Here is a 13450-nt window from a genome sequence, read left to right as displayed (position 1 = left end):
AGCCGCAAAATAGCCCAGGGGACGATGGCACTTATCCGACGAAAACTACCATATTCAGTTATCATCATTTAATCTATTATTAATGGTCCTTATATACCTTTGTAGTGTAATACATTATTTTGTAGAATATAAATTTTGTCAATCATTTTCTCTTAAAAAAAAATTCGTGCATGAGTATTTTTTGCTCTTTTACAACATTTTTTTTTTTTTTTTTTTTTTTCAATTAAAAACGCAATCCAACCAGCACATTATTCTAACATACTTGTGTGCCACGCATCATTTACATTGACATCTATGAGTAAAATTGTAATTATTAAACTACAAGAGACAAAGTTTTTAAAACAGTTAAATAAAGTGTAATTTTTTATTTTCTGTTTTAAAAGTATTGGAATTTTTTCAACACTCTTAAATAAAAATAATGACAATATTACTAAAGTATTAGCTACACTATCACCAATTTAAAAAATGCTTGCCACCGATAGTTGCTGTCGCTATAATCTCCAGCACACTGATGATCACAAACAAGAGTATAGAAAAAGAAAAGGATTGAAATTAATGTTAAGTAGTAAGATAAACTTATTTCGTGGCAATCATTGTCAATATGTGTTTTTTTTCTGAATATAATTAAGAGACTTCGTTGAAAATTTTTTTACAGTTCAAAAGTAATACCGTCTTAAAATGCTCAAGTTTTGATTAATCACAACTTTACTAAAATAATACTTTTTGGTATGGCAAATGATAAAAAGTTAATTGACTTCATTTTTATCATCTTCCAAAAATAAAATGTGTCCATGAAGTGGGTCAATTATTATTCATTCGAACACTGATAAAATATACGATATAATTATCAAATTGTAAAAAAAAAGCGTCACGTACGATCACAACTTCTAGGATTTATTTAAGGAGAAAGTGAAATTTTTTACAATAAGAACATTTCTTTTCAAAATTTTTTATGTTTTTTTAGACACTCGTTTAATAATATATCAAATAATAACTTTATTTATTTATAAGAAATTGGTACATGATTATTAAAAAATATTTATTAATGTGCTCTGGTGAAACCTTAAACAACCAAATACAATGATATTACAACCTTGACCAGAAAACTCCCATTTAAAGGATTTTCATGCCATAATGCAATTATAGTTGAGAAATGACATTTGAATTTACCAAATAAGAAAGCCAACATTAATATTTATTAGTGTCTTGCATTTTAAAATGTAAAAAAAAAACAAAAAAAAATAAAATAAAATAAGTCATATTGTGTGTTGATTGTAACAATGCAGTTAATTCTCAGATTTGACACCGTCTATAAAAAAATATATTCTGTACGAAATTAACTATTTCACGTCGCTCCTCGAGCGATTTTCATTATTCTTGCAAGGCATGCCAATAATTATCATTGAACTATTATTTTAGTGGTCATTTTTTTTGCTTGGTTACTTTTTCAGAAAGTTAAAGATTTTGAATTATTATAAAAAATTATAATACTGATTTTTCATAATTCTAAGTGAACAATAAATCTGGTTTTACAACTTAAAAATTAGCATGTGTAGAATTCAATTCAATTCAAGTGGCTGTATGCTGCATAATCAGAGACAAAACATAAAATTGTACCTGTTACTCATAATCAGAAGTTTCTATAGTTATTATTTTTACAGCAACAACTACATGGTAATTGAAAAGAATTAAGTTAGTTTCAAAAAATTACTGTGCATTCGTCTCATTGACTTATGCATTTGTTAAAGTACTTGAAGGTTACCTTTTTTTGAAACTTTTGCACATGAGCAAAGTAAAAACAGTTCTTAGTGTCCATCTCCGCGTGGTTAATTCGGAGTAACAAATTATTGGACAACTTATCGTTAATATCGAGTTTAGTTAGATTTGAATTCCTGGTAATGCTACCATTCATTTTGACCTCTATCAAACCGACATGAATGTTTGGGCCACTTGAACCCACTATTTCGTAGTCATATGTCATAAGGATAATTCCACCTTGGCGCTGGTTAAACATCACATATCTGTACTTCTCCGTACGTGCGACTGTGGTGTTCATCATCACGTGGCCATTCACATTGTATTGTAAACATCGAATCTCCATATTATTCCAGTTGTCCCAGTGGCAGAATGAGAAGTAACCGAAGCCGTTCGATGGCTTGGAAGGCATAATTAGTCCCATTACATTATTTATGTAATAATTTTCAACCAAAACAGTCTCGGAGCCATTGTAGGTCACGTGACTGACGTTCATAACGGCACTATAGTTGGTGCCGTTATTAACATTTATGAAAAATCCTCCGCTGTTAGAATCCCGTCGATCCACAACCATCCGTTGCTTATAATACTTCGAGGGAAAGGGGTGTTTGGCAACTAATTGACCTAAAATTAATTAAACAAATCATGCAAAAGACATAAGTATTTGCTTAATTGTAATTTTAGATCTATGATATTAAGAAACTAGCTGCCACAGTATAACATCGTATAAAAATTACCTTTGTGGTTGTAATGGAGAATGCACGGGTTGATTTCTTTGCCGCAGATAGATTTGCTCTTCAAATTAACATAGTAACTGTCGTTGTAAACTAAAAGATGTAATTTTTCGACAGGATAGACGGAAACGATGGGAATGCAGGTGTCCATGTCGACGAGGCTGATCCACTTGTATTTGCTATTATCTTCACGGCTCTTCGAGGACCACTCGTATATGAGTTTTTTCCCCGCAAGCATACTCTTTACTTCTATGTAATGTGTGGTATCATCGTCTGACCTTAGGTTTATGTCATGAGTCGTGGGTACTGTAAACTTTATGTTGCAACTTTTTTCGGTGTTGTTGGGCATCTTTGTTTCGAACCAGCACTTAGCCACGTGCTGTTTATCGGTCAAGTAGCACATCACGTAGGAAAGACTTTCATCGATATTTTCGGACACTTCATACGACATGTCGAGCCAAAAATCCTCCGAGTAGATTTTATAAAAATTCTGTATTCCGGTCGTCTGCGCTACTATGCCCAAAAAACCCATGACCACAAGGGCCTTTGTGAAAGACTTCATTTTCCGTTATTTAGCCCACGGTATTCGTCTGAAAAAGTGAATAGCTCAGTAACATAATAAATGAAATCAGTCTCTGTAATCGTTTTTTTTTTTTTTTTTTTTTTAATAAGTTTACAGATATCAAGAAAAATTTGATTACTACGGATGAATTTTAAACAAAAAAAGATGCACAGGAATTTTAATGATGCAAGGTGATGATCTATTTTGTATAAGTACGTACCTGACACTTCAAAATAACTACTGACTGTCTCTAAAAACTAGACCGTCTTTTATATGATTTAGCGGTACCGTTACGATGAAATGCCACGAGACTAGAAAACTTGTATCGAGATAACCCGTATCGTCTTAATTGATTTGGCGATTTTAAATCAAGAATCATGACATCACGTACAAAATATAACTTTAATTTTGCACGATTTTTTTTTTTCCTACTCATCTGACGTTTTCTATCATTACATTTTTGTAGAGGCTCATGGCAATTAATCTAAATTTTAGTATTAAATAATTAACATCATGAGTTTTTTCTTTATTAAAAATTGTTAGATGATTACTATACACTTTTAATTATGGAGATCCGGGAGAAAAGTTTCAAATGTAGAATCATGCAAAAAAAAAATTTTATTATATTCGAGTACATTAGGCGCGCACATGAGTTTTTGCAGATTTCTTACCCGGGAAATTTTTGAGAAAAAAAAATGTTAATGTAACACGCTCTTTCATGATAAAACTATGTTAAGTATCCTTCCAATTGAAACAAAGGTATGATAAAAATGTGTGAGGACGAAAAAAAACGTTCTAATAGATACCTTGGCACAAAAGGAAGATGCTTGCATAAAAACCAAGCATTGTCAGGTACTTTTCAAAAATGTAAACAATTACAATCGTACAGTTTCAAGTTTTTAGAATGCAAGAAGTGAGAGGTAAAGGGGGTCCGGTTGTGCGGGCAGGGGGGCCCCCCCATTTCTCCCCAAAACTCTAAAACACTAGAGCCTAAAAGTGTTTTAAAACTTACGATAGCAATGATATTATGTGATCATTTAAATCAATAATGAGTAAGCAAAATAATTTTCAAGATCACACTTTCAACGAGTACGAACCAAGAACCTTATGATTTTCATACATAATTTATAAGTAATAAAATAGGTCATTAATGCTCAATGACACTACTTAAATTTCAAAATAAAAAATTTCGGAAAGTTTTCAAACTAAACTATTTTTATCGCTTCTTGTTTCGGTGAATTTCGGTGGAGCGCTAAAACCAGCATCAAATAGCTACTTTCTAGTATCACCTGGTTTAGAGCCTCTTATCAAAATGAACAAGTTAAAAGAGCCCGTGCGATAATTTTTAACTAAACGTGTCTTAAATTATTCGCAAATTGAACTTTAATCGTACATTAATGTACATTCAACCGTCGCATCTACTTCTGATGCGCTCGAGTGAAGTACTATATTTTTAACATGTTGGTAAATTAAAATATAAACTATCGGACACGCTATAATAGGCTATCAAATAATTCATTTCTAATAATTTTAAAATTTTCCTCTTGATATAAACTTATGTTCTGTAAACAAATTTTACACATTTTTATTAAAAAAAAAAAAAAAAAATACTTAAAAAATTTTATAATTAAGCAAAAAGGAAAACAATAATCCTAGATATTCATATATACTGTTTATAACACGAACTGATCAATTTTTACTTAAAAAAAAGAGAAAAAACTCACGTGTTTTTGTACAGCAACAACGTATGTAAAAACCAAAATTGCCCTGTAGAAACCTTTAGAAATTTACACAAAAATCTTTGACAAACGTATTAATGATTTCGCCCTGCTTTCTTCTAAGTATACTTTGTGATAAAAATTTCGGAATATTGTATGCACACGGATGCAGCTTGTCCATGTTTTAAAATTAAAAGAAAAAAAAAAAAAGTAGGAAAAAACACGTAACATAGAACACGTCCATTTGCATCCGACAATGCTTACACTTATTCCCGGATATACTCTGTATACGCCTCGTATCCTTCATATCCGGTATATAAATTTCACTCGAATTCGAGTACGAGCCAAGGGAGCCCCCATCGGTCCTACATCACTATAAATTGCACGTAGCGCCGTAAGCAACCAGCAATGGTGCGCTACTCAATTTTATGTAAACCTATTAGCCGCACACGCCTAGATCATTAAACTTGTGTCGTCATCGTCGTAGCCGTGCTCTACCCTCATCTCCAAATATTATGAAATTGGCGTGTAATCAAAACGCTTCGCCGAAAGACATGTTGTTTTTATGTGTACCCATAAATTTGGCAGCTGGCCCGAAAAGAGACGTTTCTCAGCAGTAGGCGTGTACACTATATATCTATGCAGAGGTATGAGATGTAGAAAGTCGGAGAAAGACCTCGTTTCGCGCTCTCTCGATCGTTCATCCCCCGCCTCTCGCGACAAAGTTGGATAATTTTGGATGGCATTTACTTATATTTCGCGCCATCAAATGTATACCCGCTTTCTTCGCTGTACAAAAGCGTGTATGGATTGATTAATGTTTATTTTGGATAAAAAAGTAGACTACATCACTTTTTAGACGTTTAACTGTTTCGGTTTCAATAATTTGGTGCAAAAATTTGAATTTTACATCAATCAAAATAATTGGAAAACCTACAAATCATATTTAAAGAACTGTTTAGCTGAATGCATATACTTGACCAAAAATGGGAAGACAAGACTGAGAAAAAAATAATAATAAAAATTTTAGAGAAATTCCAGCAGAAGTTACCATTCTGCTCATTAAATTGGAGGCAAGCTGGCAAAAAAAGAAAAAAATTATTACTTTCTACAGTAAAAATGATTGTTTTAACAGTACAGATTATAGTTTAAATAGTAAAAATTATGGATAGAACAGTAAAAATTGCCATGCTGGAACAGTAAACCTTAAAAAGATCGGTTAATAAATTTTACTTTTTCGAATAGAAGTTTTTATTGTTCTAATGATAATTTTTACTATTCAAACAATAATCTTTACTGTTGAAAATAATAATTTTTTCTTTGTTTGCCAGCTTGCATCCGATTTACAGTGCAGAATGGTAATTTTTACTGGAATTTCACTACAATTTTTATTATTTTTTTCTCCCAGTGAATAAATACAAGAACTAGATTGTACGAGATTTTTTCAAAACCATGTTCAAAAATTCGTGCCATTGATAAAAACTCATATCGGTCTGATGAGTCTCGTTATTCATTATTTCAAAGTTGAGAGCAACAAATACTAGTAGTGGTCGTCAAAAAAAAAAAAATCATAATTCCTACAGTAACTGTCTGCACAGCAAAGCAAAGACCTAGATTTTCTCCTAAAAACACTAATAATAAATATAGAAAGTTTTTTTCAACTTTCATCATGTCAAAGACTTCTTAAGCATTCTGTGCTGAGTATAGAAGAAAATTTCTTGGAAAATATTCAGTAGAATAGTTCCAAGTAAACAATTGCTAGAAATAAGATTATATTTTCTAAGCTTAGAAAAATATTTGTATCAAATAAGAAGATATTTTCAATGTAAAAAAAGGATGATCTTATTTCAAGAGAACATTTACTTGGTAAGTATTCTAATAAAGTTGTTCTTGGTTTTAGATCATTTTTTCTCTTATAGTGAAATCCGAGGTGAATCGTTTTATTGTACAAGAAAGAAAATACCTTTTATATGACTCATAGAGACGAAATCTGAAATTTTTTGAACATTTAATTTAATGTTTCAAAAAGAACGACACTTTTTAAAATCAATAGAGATTAACTGTATTTTTCGCATCGACTGCGATTATAGTTGAATCACGTTTCCACCATAGTTTTCGTAATATTTTTATGTGTCTTTAAAAAACGGACAAACAAAAAATCAACCAACTTTTAAAGTATATGAATTATAAAAGTGTATGCTTCATTGATGTTTGATGCAAACCAACGATTGACTAAAATTAAAATTGGAAATTTTCGTGTGAAAAGTAAAAATATAGGCATTTAACTTGGAAATAAAAAAAAAATTCTCCAAGACTCCCTTAGTTTTTTTTTCCCAAGACAAAAATTAAAGAAAGGGTTGCGAAATCAAACGATCGTCAATCCTTGAGTTTTTTCAAAATATTTTTTTATTATATGAACAACAATATCATCATTTCTGGAGTCGAGGAAGGAGATCTCAATTCACTGGCAGGCCTGTTATTTTTTCTCCAACTAAAGTGAAAAAAGTGAAATTGAATAAGACAGAGACGAAGAGCGAAATACGTGTACGAGGAGAGAAATGTGAAATAAAACCGAACTGCGTCGCACGGCGAAGAAATCCGAAAATGAGATGATTAGAAAACAAAACCAAAAAAAAAAAAAAAAAAAAAAAGAAGAGTGAAAGACAAATAAAAAATTACTTTAGTTTTCTCGCCCCTCCCTTTGAAAAGAACACCCTTTTTAAAATTCTACACCTTCGTCACGATCGCAATCGCAGAAAAAGCTCCCCCCCTTCGTCTTCTTCTTGAAAATTTTAAAAAGGAAAAGAGAGAGGAAAGAGAAAGATCGTTGCTGTATGTCATACAGTACAATAGCATCACTTAGTTTCCATAAAAACGGGCCTGCCGCTAATCGAAGATCGATTTCAGGATAACAAAGAGAGAGAGAGAGAGAGATTTTATTTATCCATTCAGATGTTCATTCCTTCTTTTTTCTTTCTTTTAAACATAAATTAATGTCAATTAAAAATAGAGAGAAGTACGTATGATTTTGGACGTAATGTGTAAATGTGTATATTAAAATAATCGTAATAATTATAATTAAAGTTAAAATGATAATAATAATAATAATGATAATAATATTAATGGTAATAATAATAGTAATAGTAATAAATAATGCGTGCTCACGTTGTTCAAGTGTCAAATTTGTTGTGTTTGCGTATTAAATAAATAACATATACATCGATGTGTATATATACTCGTTGTTGTTGTTTGTTGCAAATAAAGAAAAGAAAAAAAAAGCCAAGAATCCGCTCAACGATCGATTTCTCAAAAATGCGCTGGACTTGCGAGCGAAAAATGATTCATCCTCTGTTTTTAATTTTTTAGTTTTTTTTTTTTTTGTTTGTTTTTTTTTTTTTTTTTTTCTTTCTTTTATAAATAAACATATTTTTCATGCTTTAATTTTTTTTTGAAAAACCATCCCGTTCGTTTCAACGGGACGATGGTGCGCGTGACTCTTGTAGCTGTTGATAGGCAAGGCGCACAGCTTGCGGCTATCACCATCTGCTCTTGCGTCAGCTGGATTTATTGAAACGATTTTGAATGTTATTATTATTATTATTTTTTTTTTTTTCCAATATATTTGGAGAAAGAGAGAAAGAGAGAGAGAGACGCGAAGAGAAACGACGATAATTTAGTCGTCGTCGTCGTCGCCCTTGCCGGTCAACATGTTGACGAGCGACTCGATATCGATCTGGCCCTTGTCGTCGATGTAGAAGTGGTCGTACGCGTCGTTGACTTCCTTCGCGGTGAACTTCTCGCCGAAGGTCATCAGCGAGTGCCTCAATCTGACAATTGATATTATTTTCCGGTTAGTGCTTCATTTTGTTGAGAGAGAAAAAAAAATGGTCACTCTCGTACCTCTCGCCATCGATCTTGCCGAGGCCGTGAACGTCGAAGGTGTTGAAGGCCTTCGAGATGATGGCCTCGTCGTCGTCAGCACCTGAACCCAAAATCCAACCATATTTGTTCAGAAAATGTGGGAAGGGAAAAAAATGGTTTTAGTTGCTAAAAACAACCGACCTCCTCCCTGCATGCGCGAGGCAAACAACTGGAGCAGCTGGGTGAAGTTGATGGGTCCGGGCGCTTCGCTGAGCATGTCGTCGAGCTCCTTGTCGTTGACGAGACGGCCGACCTGGTCGAAGATGAACCGTAGGTCCTCCTTGCCGAGGATGCCGTCCTTGTCGTGGTCCATCAGTTGGAAGGCCTGAAAAGCGAGAGGCACGTGGTGGATTTTGTCACGCGTGAAATGGCACGAGAAAAAAAAAAATGAAGTCGTTTTTGCGTGAATGGCTGACCTCCTTGAACTCGGCGACCTGTTTCTGCGTGAACATGGAGAAGACGCTGGAGCCAGTGCGCTTGGCCTTGCGGCTGCCACGGCTGGCTCTGGACGAGCCCGAGGGCGACTTCGGGGTCTCGGACTTGGGTGGAGTCGCCTGCTTCTCGGGAGTCGGCTCGGCTTCGGGGGTAGGGCCCGCGCCCGAGGCTCCCTCGGAGGTGCCTTTGCTGCTACCGCCATCCTCCTTCTTCTTGGGCTTCTTCTTCTTTTCCTTGTCTGCCTGTTTTTTTTTTTTTTTTTTTCCCAAACAGTTCAATTTATTTTGTCTTCACTTTTATTAAAGATCTGGATTTTTGCTTACGATTTTTAACTCGATTGTTTTTCAAATTTGTACACAACATTATCACGCTGCACGATAATAGTAGCCTTACATTCTCGGGAAAAGATTTTGATGAACCTCGCAGTTTCAGTTCATTAGTGACTCTTTAAAATGTTCATTACAAATAAGTAAAAAGGATGAAAAAATAAAATAAAATAATTAAAATTCGATTGGCGTTTCAAGTGACACGAACATCGTTGAGTCAGGCGCCTCTAAATTTGGTTTCGTTTATGCAACAGGCTACGGTTTATTTGGGAATGTTTTTTCTCAACGCCACTAAAACGTTGATAAATTCAAGAGGATAATCGCAACGTTGTTACAAAAAATGTTTAAAACCACCAACACACCGCGCGTTAAATTAGGTCACCAACTATTTTCCCTTCTATAAGTATAATTCACAAAAATCCATCGCCAACGTATTGAAACTATGAATAAAATTAAAACAAAAAAATTGATATGAACCAACCATTTTGTCCAAGAGCTAAGGATGCCCGATCAAAAAATCCACGCACGCCCCTGAGCCGCAGATCCGCGTCCAACCACTTCCACAATCCGAATGAAGAGTCGAGTGGTGTTTAAAAAAAGAAAAGCTCGCAAGCTCTGGTCGTAAGGGGGGAAAGAAAAAAAAAAAAAAAAAAAAAAAAATCGGAAAAAGAAGAGAACGCGAAACGGAGAGGAAGCTGAGGGGCTATTATTAGGCTCTTGTGTCTCGCGTGTAGGCCCGCCAAGAGCGCGCGCGTATATATTTATACGCAGACTCGATCGCCTCCGCCTCCCCCTCGCGTACGATGATGTACACCTACGTTTGCCGAAACGAAACTCGGCCTCTCGAGTTACCACCCCTGATGGGTTACGCAATAATATTCCGAGCTTGCGCGACAGCTTTCGGCGTCCCCTTTATCTCACCCGAGCCATTTTCGTCGACTCCTGTACACCTCTTGCGCCGTAACCACGGCTCGGTCTTTTTTAAAACAATCGTTGCGTCGACCAGGCATTTCTTCACTTGTGTCGCTCGTTTTACGTTCGATTATAGTTCTTTGAATTATTTTTAATTGGTGGTCAGCAAATTTTTCATCCGTCCCCAATGGAAGTGCATGTATGAAAAAAAAAACGGGAATATCTCTCGATGGTGTGTCTAAAATTAATTTTTTTGCCTTACCACGATGAATTGTTTGGACAAAATTGAGTCAACGCATTCCGTACTCGGGTTGAATGAGACTTTCGACTATTTTAGGAACGGACGCATTTCAGGACATTATATAATTGGAAATTATTCGACACGCCTTAAAGAAAAAAACCATTAAAACAGATTTTAATTGTACGTTATTTTAAAATTCTCGCTTGCAAAAAAAAAAAAAAAAAAAAAAAAATAGTTGGTTCTTCACAATCGAAGCAAATATATCACTTGGCCATTTTTTATCTGGGCGTCGAAACGACGTCTTTTTCTCTCACTGTGCGACCGGTACCTTTTGCAGTTTCATAATAATTAAATCGTCGGACGCACACATGATCGTTCATAATCGAAAGTCCCACGGAAGAATTCCAATCCCATCATCATCATGATTACCAGTACGGGTAAACGGTGCCAAGAAAATTGCTGAGGCGTAGCTCTTTGGTTCTGGGCCGCAGGCCAAATTTAACCACTTGGCTATAGTCTCTCTATGCGTGTTACAAGCGGATGTTATACGTACACGCCCGGGAAATACGTAATACACACTCGCGATCTTCACTTGCCATAGGTAATCTCGATCTTTCAACTGTACACCACTGCACCGTAATTATTTCGTTCATCGTACATACGAACGCATGAACTACCACGTCACTTGACGCTTTAGGGTGGAATCTCTCTCTTTTTTTTTTCTTTTTTTTTTTTCGCCTAAACGAACCGATGAAATACCGATATAGCTTCACCGATGCGTTTTTCACCCGGTAAATTATTATTTTTTGCCTCTGTATACATTAAATTTCATAATTTGTTCAATCGAGAATATAATTTGTAGAGTGTATACATATATATACCTTTCATAGTTTTGTCACAATACACCGCAGCTGTCAAATTATTTGGCAACGAATCCCCAAAAATCGTAAAAAAAGCCCCACTCGAGATGAAAATTCTTATGGAAAAATACGCAAAATCGTAAGCAAAGCCGACCGATTAAATTGGGATACACAACGATCCAGCATCCATCCAGACTTACCATGTCAACGCTTGGTTCCGTTCACTTAAAAAAAAAAAAAAAACAATCAAGACCACGGGCTTTGTTGTCGAGATGGTTACGAAGAACCAACTGTCCGAACGGTAGAGGTGAACTTGGCTAAGTAACTTTCGGCCGGGCTACCCCCACCAGGGTATATTCCTCCCTGCGCGCTATCAGCAGCACCGGAAAATACACGAATACGTAAGAAGAGAGGCAGAGGAGAACCAAGGGAGGGAACAGGGGGGGAGGGAGCTTCCCGACCGAGTGGAAAGAGGCCACACGGAGCTTCGGCGCTGGGGTTGGGGCTCTTCGTAACCCCGAGCCGGTCCGACCCGGGGCTTACCATATTTAGTGCGAGCCAGCACCGAAATAGCGCCTCGTCCCCCGCGGCCCGTGAAAACGGAACTCGCGGGCTACAACTGCTTCTATAACACGCGTTTCACGTACAACGCATACATATTACGGGCAAGAGTGTATCGCTGCTCTGGAATATGGCGTTTGAGCTTTTTACTTTGGGGGGTGGAACTTTTTCATGCCCCTTTTACCCGTTACTTACGTAATATATTACACATTTGAGCTTGATGAGATATACTATTAGATATGGTATAACCAGAGAGTCAAAGTTCAATTACCTTTTCAATTGAAACGTTTTAGAGTGACTCATAATTTTCTCGATTGGCGTTTCGTGTCGATTTTTCGAATTTCCAATGTCAGAATGATTTGGTATACGATTCAGCTGCAAAGCCCCGAGGCTCCTGTTGACACTGTGCCGTGTGTTGATTGTGGCGTTTAAAAATATAAAGTAACTGCCACGCGATGACGCGTTGCCGAGAATGTTGGTTGATTTCTATTATTCGATGCTCGGCGGAAAGTGAAAAAAGGTAAATGCGCTCTGAATTCATATGTTAAGGAATTTAAAAAAAAACTGTTTGTACTCGCGTTTATCTCATTTTAGAGCTGTAAATAATAGGGATAGAGCATTTGTTGCGTATAAACAGGTTTTTGTCTGAGAAAAAAAAAAAAAAAAAAAGAAAGAAAAAGTGACGTAATGGAGCAGTTGAGGCTTTAGATTAGCATTTGGTGACCCGAAAAACATCTATTAGCATATGTTGTATCGCTTTGATGAATAAAAATAGGTATTAAAGAATAAAAGGATAAAACTCTTGCCAAAGTGAGTCAATAAAAAAAAAAAAAAAAAACCATTGAAAAGTTAGGTATATATGCATGAACAACAAGGCCAATAAATTGATTTCATGAGTAAGGAAAAAAGCTGTTGAATAGTCCGCATTTTTTTTTTCTTTCCAAGCAACTCGCATTTTATTCAGGCACGTGGATTTTAAAAATAACTGACCAACTTTCGCGCGACCACTTCGTTCCTTTCATTTTTTCTCAACTATGAAAAACAGATATTATTATTATAATAGTTAATTAAATAGTTATTCAATGTTAATAGCAGAAAATATTGTTCTCATAATTTGTCGTTTACAGAAGATGTTGAAAAAACAAAGATTAGGAAGACTGCGTATGACAACCGAAACTTGAAAGTTACTTTTTCAATACTCTATTAACTACTGAAATTTCGTCGTCTTGGAATTTTTTTTTCAGTTTCTCGCAAACTTTACTGCTAACTTTTCATTTTTAGTAAGTAAACTATGCAATAAAAAGTCGGAAATAAGAATTTTTATGTTTTATTGTTCTCAGGAAATCCGTACAAAGGCCAATAATTGCAAAGGAGAAACCTCAACTACTACTGTACTTTGAAAAAAAAAAAAAAAAAGAAAAAAAT

General features: G+C 35.2%; 1 protein-coding gene across 2 annotated transcripts; it reads right to left on the bottom strand.

The window, feature by feature from the left end:
• Positions 1–7152: 7152 nt before the first annotated feature.
• On the bottom strand, positions 7153–11921 carry Mlc2 (myosin regulatory light chain 2). 2 transcript variants are annotated; one of them, XM_089590195.1, is made up of 5 exons: positions 11665–11921; positions 9107–9367; positions 8832–9015; positions 8670–8751; positions 7153–8596 (listed from the first exon to the last, which is right to left on the bottom strand). In XM_089590195.1, the coding sequence occupies exons 1-5, from the start codon at positions 11665–11667 to the stop codon at positions 8443–8445; spliced, it is 684 nt and encodes a 227-aa protein (XP_089446321.1). In that variant the 5' UTR covers positions 11668–11921; the 3' UTR covers positions 7153–8442. The 2 variants fall into 2 exon arrangements, with proteins under 2 accessions (XP_089446321.1, XP_089446322.1); XM_089590196.1 differs by lacking the exon at positions 11665–11921 and adding an exon at positions 9933–10034.
• Between the last annotated feature and the right edge of the window lie 1529 nt (positions 11922–13450).

This window comes from Copidosoma floridanum, unplaced genomic scaffold (genome assembly GCF_036245765.1).
Source record: "Copidosoma floridanum isolate Cflo_tuat_1 unplaced genomic scaffold, Cflo_Japanese_pri ptg000012l, whole genome shotgun sequence".
In the NCBI taxonomy this organism is placed as follows: Eukaryota; Metazoa; Arthropoda; class Insecta; order Hymenoptera; family Encyrtidae; genus Copidosoma; species Copidosoma floridanum.
This window is presented reverse-complemented; position numbering and strand designations above follow the sequence as displayed.